Source organism: Chiloscyllium punctatum, chromosome 11 (genome assembly GCF_047496795.1).
Source record: "Chiloscyllium punctatum isolate Juve2018m chromosome 11, sChiPun1.3, whole genome shotgun sequence".
Lineage (NCBI taxonomy): Eukaryota > Metazoa > Chordata > Chondrichthyes > Orectolobiformes > Hemiscylliidae > Chiloscyllium > Chiloscyllium punctatum.
In genome coordinates, this window is record NC_092749.1 from 17,468,348 (window position 1) to 17,480,503 (window position 12,156).

The 12,156-nt window shown below is 39.2% G+C and overlaps 1 protein-coding gene across 5 annotated transcripts in view; it reads right to left on the minus strand.

The window, feature by feature from the left end:
* The window catches only part of wdr27 (WD repeat domain 27), a 491,161-nt gene that overhangs the window by 207,316 nt on the left and 271,689 nt on the right, over nt 1-12,156 (minus strand). For 4 of the 5 annotated variants that reach the window (XR_011961786.1, XM_072580377.1, XM_072580375.1 and 1 more), the window contains one exon: nt 4,823-4,921. The exons of the other annotated variant lie outside the window; for it this stretch is intronic. Coding sequence is in view for 3 of the 4 variants with exons in the window: in XM_072580377.1 (XP_072436478.1) it covers nt 4,823-4,921 (99 nt within the window). In the remaining variant the exon portion in view is untranslated. The remainder of the gene's footprint in view (nt 1-4,822; nt 4,922-12,156) is intronic. 5 annotated transcript variants of the gene reach the window in all.

The window sequence follows — 12,156 nt, forward strand, 5'->3', positions numbered from 1 at the left end:
TGTTCAATTTTAATAGGGTATTATGCATAGGATCCTTCAACTCTGAGAAACTTAGGAGACTTTAAGAGTTGAGGGAAAAAAATGAAACCATTGAAAACTTGGATGGAAATATATGTCTACATCTGATGTGCCGTGTTACAAATATTTTCAGTGAATTTTATGTTGATGCCAAAGAAACAGATTGCAAAATAAAAAATATACAGATGTGAAGGGTTGCTTGGAGAATTGGTACGATTTATGAAGACTAATGCTATGACTGTAATGATGGCAAACCTATAAAAGAGCAGATTTATAATTCAATTTATATTTTCAGTTGGAGGCCTTCCCAAATTCTGTGTCAGATGCAAAATGTTTCTTTTTATCATCAATGCTATTAATTATTTTCAGGTTAATGATCAGAAATAAAATAAATGTACTAAGGGTCTCATAATATGTCACAACACAATACCACTTTTTGTAATCTTGACATTCTGTCAGAACCCAAGAAAAGTTTCTGATTCCAAAATCCACTCCACCACCAAACCATGTACATTTCTGTGACATTGGTCATCTCTGCACCTGCCTCAGGTTCAACTGCTGCTGAAACCGCCACTCCTACTTTTGTAACCTCTAGGTATGACTATCACATGGCTCTACTCACTAGCCACCTAATTTACATCCTCCACAGATTTTAATTCATCCAAAAACTAACTGCCTGCATCTTAATGTGAAGAGTCCACCACACTCATCACTGAGCTTACTAAATGCCATTGTCTCCTAGTTCAGCAAATATCTCAATTTGAAAATTCTCTCCAAAAGTGCCCATCTTTATAATCTCCTCCAATGCTCTGAGATCTCTACTGTCCTCCAATTCTGGCCTCTCCTGCATCCCTGATTTAATTGCTCCACCGCTGGAGGGCACACCTTGGCCTAATCTCTGGAATTTCCTATCTAAACCACTTCATCTGTGTCCTTTATTACGACACTCTTAAAACCTACCTCATTGACAAAGTTTTTAGTCACTTAGCCTAATACCTTCTTACATGGATCAGTGTCAGATAATGTTTGGGAGTGGTCCTGCAGACTATCTTATACATTTTATTACATTAATGATGTTAGATGAATTTAAATGGCTATTCTCAATTACACTGCATTGAGTACATTAGTATTGAATGTTATCAAATTAATGAAACATAGGGCAGAATTATTCCAGCTGTTGAACAATGCTGCATTTGTATCCAACAGAAAAAAAAGGCCGAAGAACCTTTCTTAGTCCTGTAGATCTCAATGACTCAAAGACTATGCCTCTAATGTGGGAAATGGTGAAACAGTTCAGAAAATATGGCAAGAATGGAAAATTAGATTTTCAGCATCAAGGGAAAAAAAGGTTGACTTTCCACTTAAGGTTTCAATTGGTAGTCTTGTGCACCTCAGATCCTTTTAACATCCCATTCTTATCTAATCTATCCTCGTTAAGTGCAGGCAGACAGAATAAAGTTACAACAGTTGCTTGGAGGCTGCAGCTTGCCAGTGTATTCTCCAGGCATCCTTTCTGGGCAGTTTTTCCCAACATCTCTAGGAATATGTGTTCTGTGAATGCTGACTGATCACATTACGAAGGGGCTGTTTTATTTCCAATATTCCTCATGCAGGCTCATCAGAACTGTCACCAAAAGATCTAAGACTAGCAGCTGGTACTATCTCTGTGGGTCACAAAACAATGAACAGCCAGAGACTTTGGCGAGTAGGCATATATCTGCAAGCCCAAGAGCACTCGCCAACTCCAGCAGATGCCAAATCGCATCCAAATGCAGCATTTGCAGCAAAAGGCCCCCTCAGGATGTGAAGAAAGTGTGTAGAAGGCCCCCAGGCTTTCATTCCCAGTGGAACGTCTTCTAGCTGAGCGAGGGGCAATGTCACCACCAAACTGTCTCATCTGCTGGAGCACTCCAGATGCAGGACACTACAGTATAGACCGTACACATGTTGTGTCGAGAGCATTACAGCATCATTCAGCTAGCTTCTTTAATAGGAAAGGGTTCCATTTGCTTAATATCCAACTCTCTTGTGATCATTGTGGCCATGTCTTTGGAGTCAAATCACATACCCTTGAAGATTCCATGATGCCTTGATCCTTGATAATTCTCAGATTCCCACTTTACTCTTCGGGCCAGATGCCTTACAAAGCAATGCTGCTACTCTCCAAAGTTGGCTCTTTATTACATAAGTTACTGTTTAAGGTCAAGCATAGATAGAATGCAATACATTCTTTCCCAGGACTGGGGAAGATTCCTGATGAAGGGCTCCTGCCCGAAATGTTGATTTTCCCGCTCCTAGGATGCTGCCTGACCTGCTGTGCATTTCCAGTACTACTCTAATTTTGACTCTAATCTCCAGCATCTGCAGTCCTCGCTTTCGCCTACATTCTTCGCCAGGGCACAAAATGAGGTTCCTATGCTTAGAGGAAGTTTGGGAGTTTCATTGCTGTATGTTACTGACAGATTGTGCTGCATAATCCTTCCAATCTGTGCTCTGGACATGTGTAACAAGCAAAGTGGAATATAATGGATGATGAATAGTTGTGAGTGCTGCAGCATTCTTCTAAGGAAGAAGATGAGGACATTGATCAGGAGGAATATCACCCATTGATGATAGAGTACAACTAGCTAGGTAGGACTGATTGGACGCTCACTTCCTTTTGAATTGAGTTGGGTGAAGTCATCATTCATTGACTATTAAAGTGTGATGCCAGAAAGGCAAGCAATCCTTATTTATTCACAAATATAAATGCAGAACAACCTCAATTATCTGAATTTTGGATTGTCTGAACAAGATCTCAAGGACCTGTAAAAACGCTATCCATTATCCGAACAATCCATTATCTGAACAATTCATTATCCGAACAATCCATGATCTGAACTCTGTTATCCGAACAAAATACACCCTGTCCATGTGTTCGGATAATCAAGGTTGTTTTATACATCTTTCTTGTTTCTTCTTTCTTCATTTTTCCTGTTCTTCAATATAAGTTTACATTAACAAATATTGGTAGGTGACCACAATATCTGAAGCTCCTATATTCAAAAATGACATGATGTTTTGCTACAATAGGCTTGAGAGAAAGAGTAGGAGTGGTCCTTCAGACAAGTTTCCAGTAGCTGTGTGACATTAGGGATGGGTAGGTCCTTTAGCTTCATTGTTGTATTTTTAGCTAAAATAACTGGAGATCAGACAGGTGATAATGCAAAGTATAAATGTATTTCCAAATGTGAAATTCTGTTTACATTAAGGTCTTACTCATTCTACCTACGTGCCTTCAGGTTTTCTTTCTCATTTTTCTCACTACATCTAGGTACAGTCCCTTGTCCATAGCTAGGGTGGAGGGAGACTGCCATATACCAAAACCTGATGGTTTGAACTTTTGGTCACATGAATCTGACAGCACTTGTGGCTCAGGCACGATGACAGTGTCCTGGCCAGATGCAGATTCATTTTTCTCAGCCTGAATTTCCACATGGCCCAATCAGCTGTTTCCGGACATTTTATAGCTCTTGTAATTCTCTCCCACCAGAAGCAGAGGAGGTTAGGTCATTGGATATATTCAAGTTTGAGTCAGACATATTATTGATTGACTAAGGGGTCAAGGGTCATGGAGGGCAGGCAAGAAACTAGAGTGAAGGCCACATCAGATCAGTCATGATTTTAGTGACCTAAGGTACACGCTTGAGGAACCAAATGGTTTACACGTGCTCCTATTTCTTATGCTCTGATGTTCCTTTATGCTCAGTACAGTAAAGAAAAGCTATATTATGAATTTGAGCTGAGTCCCAGGAGCAACTGCTAATTGGATCTAATAATCTAATACATTCACAAACCTTATTTGTCAGACATGGTTTGCTTTCAATAGATCAATGCTGACACTTTTTGGTCAGGCTTTTGTGAGACAAACCTTCTTGAATTGCATCCTTTTTATGCTCTGTAATATTATTCCCATAAGTATGGAAAGGCTAATTTATCCCATAGTGCGGCTTTGATTTTAAATGGAAATTATAACAGGCACAACTTTGATGTGCTGCATGATGGTTTGATATGACAGGGATTTGAAGCCATAATTCCCCACATATTGCCATCAAAAGAAATGAGAAAAAAAATGCTTCGACAAAGGAAAAGAAGAGTAAATCAGCACCGACCAGGCTGATGAAGCTCCACTGGTGCACTGAAACTCCCGTGTGTACTCCGACAGGAAGCTCTGCAGCAATTTGTAAGATGCTTTGCTAAGATGTCTACAGCAGCACCTCCCATTGCCAAGAAGGACATGACCCCCACATCCCTCCTACCCCTACGGCCCCAGTGCTATAGCGATTACACTTCATATTGAACATAAATGCTAATCCTTCACAAATTAGCTTTTCCAGGGTTCAGATACTTCCTCCTACCACAACAATAACTGCAAAACTAATTTGATCATTAATAAAAGTGACTCAATTCAGGAAACCACACTACAATACTCTTTCAAATTGTTTCAATTGTAAAGTAAGTCACAACACCCAAATGACCAAAATATGGGGGCAAGAAAGAAAGAAGAATAGTTTCAGCTTTATCCACTAAATACTGGTATTATTAAGATTTGCTCAACTGATAGCAAAGCAACCTTTGCAGGTTTTTCAACAACCATGTTAGAGTTTAGAACTAATTCACAAGATCTCCATTACAAAGTATCAAATTATCAATAATTTCTGATCCATTACATCATTTATATCTATTATATCACGTTATCATATGTGATGTTCTACATGTTTGTCAATTGGTCAATTTATTCAAGAAATAAGAAGAAATATATTACCTTTGGTGCAGAAGAACTATATGCCAAAGTAATGACAGTCTCTGTATGCCCCGATAACTTGTGGACAAAATTACTGGAGCCAAGTTCAAACAGATAGGCCTATAAAGAGCAATAATATGGAATGGTAAGGACTATTGAATCAAACTTTGCGCCAACATATAAACACTCAATTTGATATTGATTAAAAAAGTTCATTTTCTTCCATTGACAATTTAAAATTAATGTTCTTGCTATTGGTAAAGGTTTCTTCTTGGAAATGCTTTTATTAAAGTAGATACATTTCTTGTTCATCTCAACCTTAGACCCACTTGTGGACATCTCTCTGCAATGTCAGTGGACTTACAGAGAACATTGGTTGTCAGCTAATCCCCAGAAATTGAGACAGAGAAGTCAAGGAGGGGAAGAATGGATGATGGACCACACACAGGTGGGAACTGGAAGAAAAACAGATGAATAGTTCTACTTAGGGGTGCGAGCAAACACAGCAGTGATTCAGTGAATGATGCAGTACTGGGAAAAGTGGTGAGAGTATGAACCTGACTAGAAGCAGAACAAAGGATATTTTATTCCGGGAAGGGAGATATAGAGAAGAGCTATACAGGTTTAAACATCTTCATCACATTCATAGAGTAGGAGAATAGACAGGGCAGGTGGATAGATAGGGCAGCAGTGTGGCTCAGTGGTTTGCTCTGCTGCCTCAAAGTGCCAGGAACCCAGGTTCAATTCCCGCCTCGGGCAACTATCTGTGTGGAGTTTGCACTCTCTCCCTGTGTCTGTGTGAGTTTCCTCCGGGTGTTCCAGTTTCCTCCCACAATTCAAAACATGTGCAGGTCAGATGAACTGGCTATGCTAAATAGCCCATAGTGATAGGTGAATTAGGTAGGGGTAAATATAGAGTAGGGGAATGGGTCTGGGTGGGTTACTCTTTGGAGGGTCAGTGTGGATTTGTTGGGCCGAAGGGCCTGCTTCCGTACTGTAGGGAATGTTATCGGATATATGAAGAGAGTATTACAGAAGCCGAAAACCTTGAGGGAACTGGAGATGTGGTGGTAGGATTGGGAGTGAGCATAGAAATATGCCTTTAGATATTTTAATACTTTTATTTAGTACTTTCTTTCTTGCAGAATCAGTGATCTAGGATTGTGATATTATGTAAAAATCTGACAAGCTCCTCCCCTTTCCATTACTTTAAAAGAAAGTTTCAGTCATTTATTTTAAATCCTCCTTGAAAATTGTGCAAATATTGCTGCAAATACATTAAGCATCTATACAATTTTGTTCCTCCAATGTTATTGTTGTGTTATATATGTTCTATGTTCACAGGTACTGCAGATGGGGCAGAAGGGGAGTAAATAGGGTACGGTGAGGAAGACAGAAAGGTGAGGTAAGGAGGACAAGTGGTGTGGGGAGTGAGCAGGCTGAGTAAAGCCAGAGGATAGGCTTGATCAATTCAATGTGAGGACTGTGGTATTTTTGATAGCAAGATTCAGCCACAAGTCCTTTTCCTTAATATTTATCTTTAAGGTAAGAAATAAATTCAGCCCATGTGTATAAATTGATTTAGTAGAAAGGTTAGGGAGGATCAGGAGACATAAGTGCCGGTTACATGAGCTTAGAACAAGGTTATAGGTTAAGAGGCATCTCTTTCTTACAAAATGCTGTTGTTTGAAAAAAGCTGCCAACTCGTGCAAAGGGTGCTAATTCAATGCAAGCACTTTAAATGATTTCCACAGAATGGCCAACGTATCTGCAGGTCGTAAATGTGAATCCCAGACTCTGCGGCCTCCTGGATTTTGTTTAATCCACTGGAAGCTGGTTGTTTTCTACTGACCTTCTGCTTCTCCCAAGGCATTGCATGGCAAGTGAAGGGATTGGGACAGATGTAGGTAATGATGAGCACTAGATACACCATGACAGTACAGGATTGCATGAAATTTTCTATACAGTCACAAAAGTGATGCTGTACTCTTTGATGAAGGTGCCACTCTTCAGAGAATAGTTTGATTATTGCTTAAGGAAGGGCTAAGTTTAAATCACTGAAAACTGAACATAAAAACATTCAACAGTGCATGAAAACTGAACATGTATCTTTAATCATGAGAAATACTGTTGTATTATTGTTCAGATCTCAGAAAGGCATTACACTCAAAACAACTAGATGACACTGTGACATGTGACACTGAAGTATGAAATGTCTCATCTTATTGTCTTACTGTCTACACTGTTAGTTGGTCAGTTAAGCAGTAAAACAGCAGTCAGACTAACAATAAGTTGGTCAGTCAGTTAGTCAGCCTCTGAACTGTGTATAAAACGCAATAGTAATATAAATGAAATGAACAATGAACACTTGGCCCATTGAGCCTGCTCTTCCATTCAACAAAATCATGGTTGATCTGATTTTAACCTCAGTTCCAAATCCCTGATACCCCTGACAATTCCCCACCCCCTGGTAGTCAAGAACCCATCTACCTTCCCCTTATCAATAGGTAGGGAATTCCAAAGTCTCTCAGGCATCTGAGGGAAAAAAATCCTTATCTCTGTCTTAAATGGGTGATCTCTTATTTCTAATCTATGAGCCTTAGTTCCAGAAGCTCCCACAAGAAACATCATTTTCACATCAACCTGGTCAAATCCCCTCAAGTTCTTATATGTTTCAATAAAGTCACCTCTGGGTCTCCTAAATTCCAGGGCATACAGGCCTAGTCTGTCTAGCCTTTCCTTAAAAGATAATATGTTCATTCCAATCTTCTCCGAACTGTTTTCAATACATTAACATTCTTCCATAAGTGCAGTGACCAATGCTGTATGCAGTGCTTCACATACAGTCGCTCCAATGTCCTGTATAACTTAAGCACAATCTCCTTACACTTGCATTCAACTTCCCTTTGAATAAAACATCGTTTTCTTTTTGTTTTCCTGATTACTTGCTGTACCTGCATTCTAACCTCCAGGGGGTCATGCACTCGGACACCCAAAGCTGCATCGCAGAGCTTTGTAACCTCTCACTATTTAGATAATATGTTTCCTTTTTATTCTTCCTGCCAAAGTGGACAATCTCAAGTTTTCCCACATTGTAGTCCCTTTGCTAGACCTTTGCCCACTCACTAAACCTGTCTACATTTGTTTCTAAACTCCTAATATTCTCTTCACAATTCACTTTCCTGTTTCTATGTCATCAGCAAATTTAGCTACCATATCTTCAGTCCCTTCATCCAAATCATTGATATAAATAATAAAGAGTTTCAGCCCCAGCAGCTATCCATGTGGCACACTGTTCATGATATCCTGCCAGCCTGAACAATCCCCACTTAATTCTACTCTGTACTCTGCCAGCCAATTTTCTGTCATGCCAATATGTTAGTTCAGCACCATGAGCTTTTAATTTCCACAATAACCATTGTTGTGGCTTCTGGTCAGTTATTGCCTGTTAAATTAAAATAATAAATCTGTGATGTCATATTACCATATATAGTTAGTCCTTGTGGGCGGCACGGTGGCAAAGTGGTTAGCACTGCTGCCTCACAGCGCCGGAGACCCGGGTTCATATCCCGCCTCAGACGACTGACTGTGTGGAGTTTGCACGTTCTCCCCGTGTCTGCGTGGGTTTCCTCCGGGTGCTCCGGTTTCCTCCCACAGTCCAAAGATGTGCAGGTCAAGTGAATTGGCCATGCTAAATTGCCCGTAGTGTTAGGTAAGGGGTAGATATAGATGTAGGGGTATGGGTGGGTTACGCTTCGGTGGGGCGGTGTGGACTTGTTGGGCCGAAGGGCCTGTTTCCACACTGTAAGTAATCTAATCTAATCTAATCTAAATAAGTAAATAAACTTCCAGATATCTGTCTCAATAAGAACCACCTCTGTAAAATATGTTACATGGGTTAATGTAGAGAAAATCACATCACATTAAGTATCCTTCATGCAACAGTATTTCTGATAATGATTGTTAGAATAGTAGAACATATACTGTGAAACATCAAGGCTTGCAGCTTCTCTTCAACACTGATGTTAGCACTTTATAAAGCTTCTATAGGTCCAGTGACGTAACCTTATAACTTGACAATTATATGCTTGACATAACTGGAAAATAAACTTATGTCTGATTTTAAGATTCACGGAAATCCTAAACCATGACAACAGTAGGACTGAATGAAAATGACTTCACTTTAAAACAGAAGGTATCCTCTTTTGCAATGCAGCAACATGGCCAGGTTGTCAGGCATTCATAGCAGCAGCATCACAGGACTTGCTGATACTTAAACCAGGAACCACATTTATGCTAGGCACACCAGCAGTCTGCTTCCATACAAAAAAATGTCTTTGTGAAATATAATAACACTCAGTTCCTATCTGCAGAACTATCTCAGAGACGATTATGAAATTTAATGCACCTAAGCTTTGGAGACTGCAGTAGATCATGGGAGCTCTGAGTTTGTTCCTGGCACAAACTTCCTGCTTCTTTCTACTTGCTGTCAGTAACTGCCAGGATCAATTATGTAAGATATCAGTGTCCTTTGCAGTTGCCTCCAGATGTAGTCTGTTCATATACGATGGAAATACTTCTGTAAGTTTTACTTGCGATTCATTATATCCATTGATAAATAAGTACAATAATAAATTTGTTTATTCCTGTTACATTAATCATGTAAAAACAGTTCAAAGAAAGTTGCTTGATGAATTAAGGTCTCAAAATCACTGTCTGAACCATAGGCACTCTATATGGTGCCAAGTTGAATCTTTAGTCTGTGCTGTTAGCTAAACCCAACTACAGCAGCAGTGAGAAAGCTGTATTTGACAATAGGAAAAAAGAATGACTTGCACTTATACTGTGCTTTTCATAACAACCAAATACTTTACAGCCAAGAAGTCCATTTTAAGTTACTCACTGTTGTAATGTTGTAATGCCAATTTTCTGGCATCAAGTTCCTGCAAACAGCAATGTGACCACAACCAGGTAATCAATTTTGTGAAAACCAGAAGAACTGCAGATGCTGGAAATCAGAAATAAAAACTGAAATTGCTGGAAAAGCTCAACAGGTCTGGCAGCATCTGTGGACAGAAATCGTACTTAACATTTCAGGTCTAGCGACCCTTCTTTAGTTCTGAAGAACCAAAACGTTAAATCAATTTTATGATATTGATTGAAGGAGACATATTGGCCAGGACACAGGGGAGCTTTCCTGCTTGTCTTTGAAATAGAACCATGGGTTCTTTTAAATCCATCCAAGTGGGCTATAGTTTAACGGCTCATCTGCAAGATGGCTCCTCGAACAATACAGCACTCCTTAGCACTGAGTGTCAGATTTGATTTTCATGCAGAAATTGTGAGCTATAGTGCCTCTAGGTTAGGTCGAAAAAATTGCCCAGGTTCCCCATCAATGAGCAATTATTTTTTTCCAGATGTGCGGGAGCTTAATACTGACAGGGTGGAACTATTATAGCATGTCCTTGTCCATCAGAGAGTTCTCTAAAACTCACTGTCAACACTCAAATGAATGATGCTCACTTGAATGAGGCAAAGTTGGGTGACTCCCACCTGTAGGAAGCATTTCCCAGTGAAGATGTGGACACTTTTTAGAAAGGGAACAATAAAAGATTGGGGAAGAAAACATCTTTTTGTAAATCTGATTTAATTTGTTCACCAATCACATTCAAATTTAGGACAATAGAAATTGTCTGTGGGAAGAAGTTAATTATTTGGTTCTTTGTTGCAGTGTTTGAGAAATAAACATGCAGTAGAAGCAATGGATGATGCATTTTTCCTGATTATCTAGGGTTCATAAAGATTACAGTAGTACATGGTCAATTTATGATAGGAAAGCTTCAGTTAGAAAACCTTTGACATCTTTGAAATAAAGTAAAAGATAAAATAAGAGCATTTAAGAGCATTCTGAGAAAATATATTTCTATTAAGTTTGTAAAAAGGGTATTTGAAAATAGCAACAAAATCCCTGGTGTAAAAATCTGAAAGGCAAGCAAGTCTCTTTGTAGAAAGAATCCTTCACCATGGCAAATCTTAAACCACTCGGTCAAATTTATTAGGTAAATTCATGCCTGAGTTACTGTTAAGTTATATTTTTGTAAACATTCTCAGCTTATCATTTGACTACAACAAATGTATAATGAGCACACATAAACAACCTGGAATAGAGAAATAAAGGGCGAAAACATCAGCAGACGGAGGTCTGTAAATAACATTTGACAAAGTATTAAAAATCTGGCATCCAGCAATAAAATTTAAAGTCAGAATATATTCAACATTTTAAACTGTCTGACTATTTTATAAGACATTATATTTTATCCTGATACATTTACTGCACAAGAAATATCCAGGTCTAAGTGCTGAATAGCAATTGTTTCACTAAGTAGGGACCTAAAATCCGCTTGAAAGGAAGAACATTCACTATGATTCTGTGTGTAACACTATACATCCAGGGAAGTTATTTGGGTGGAACTGAGAAATAAGAAAGGGATGATCACTGTATTGGGATTGTATTATAGACCCCTTAATAGTCACCTGGAAATTGAGAAACAATTTTGTAAGGAGGTCTCAGCTATCTGTAAGAATAATAGGGTAGTTATGGTAGGGGATTTTAACTTTGCAAACATAGACTGGGACTGCCATAGTGTGAAGAGTTTAGATGGAGAGGAATAAGTGTGTACAAGAAAATTTTCTGATTCAGTATGTGGACGTACCTACTAGAGAAGGTGCAAAACTTGACCTACTCTTGGGAAATAAGGCAGGGCAGGTGGCTGAGGTGTCAGAGGGTAAGCACTCTGGGGCCAGTGACCATAATTCTATTACTTTTAAAATAATGATGGAAAAGGATAGACCAGATCTAAAAGTTGAAGTTCTAAATTGAAGAAAGGCCAATTTTGATGGTATTAGGCAAGAACTTTCAAAAGCTGATTGGGGGCAGATATTCGCAGGTAAAGGGATGGCTGGAAAATGGGAAGCCTTCAGAAATGAGTTAACGAGAGTCCAGAGAAAGTATATTCCTATTAGGGTGAAAAGAAAGGCTGGTAGGCATAGGGAATGCTGGATGACTAAAGAAATTGAGGGCTTGGTTAAGAAAAAGAAGGAAGCATATGTCAGGTATAGAGAGGATAAATCAAGTGAATCCTTAGAAGTGTATAAAGGCAGTAGGAGTATACTTAAGAGAGAAGTCAGGAGGGCAAAAAGGGGACATGAGATAGCTTTGGCAAATAGAGTTAAGGAGAATCCAAAGGATTTTTAACAAATACATTAAGGATAAAAGGGTAATTAGGGAGAGAATAGGGCCCCTCAAAGATCAGCAAGGCAGCCTTTGCGTGGAGCCGCAGGAGATGAGGGAGATA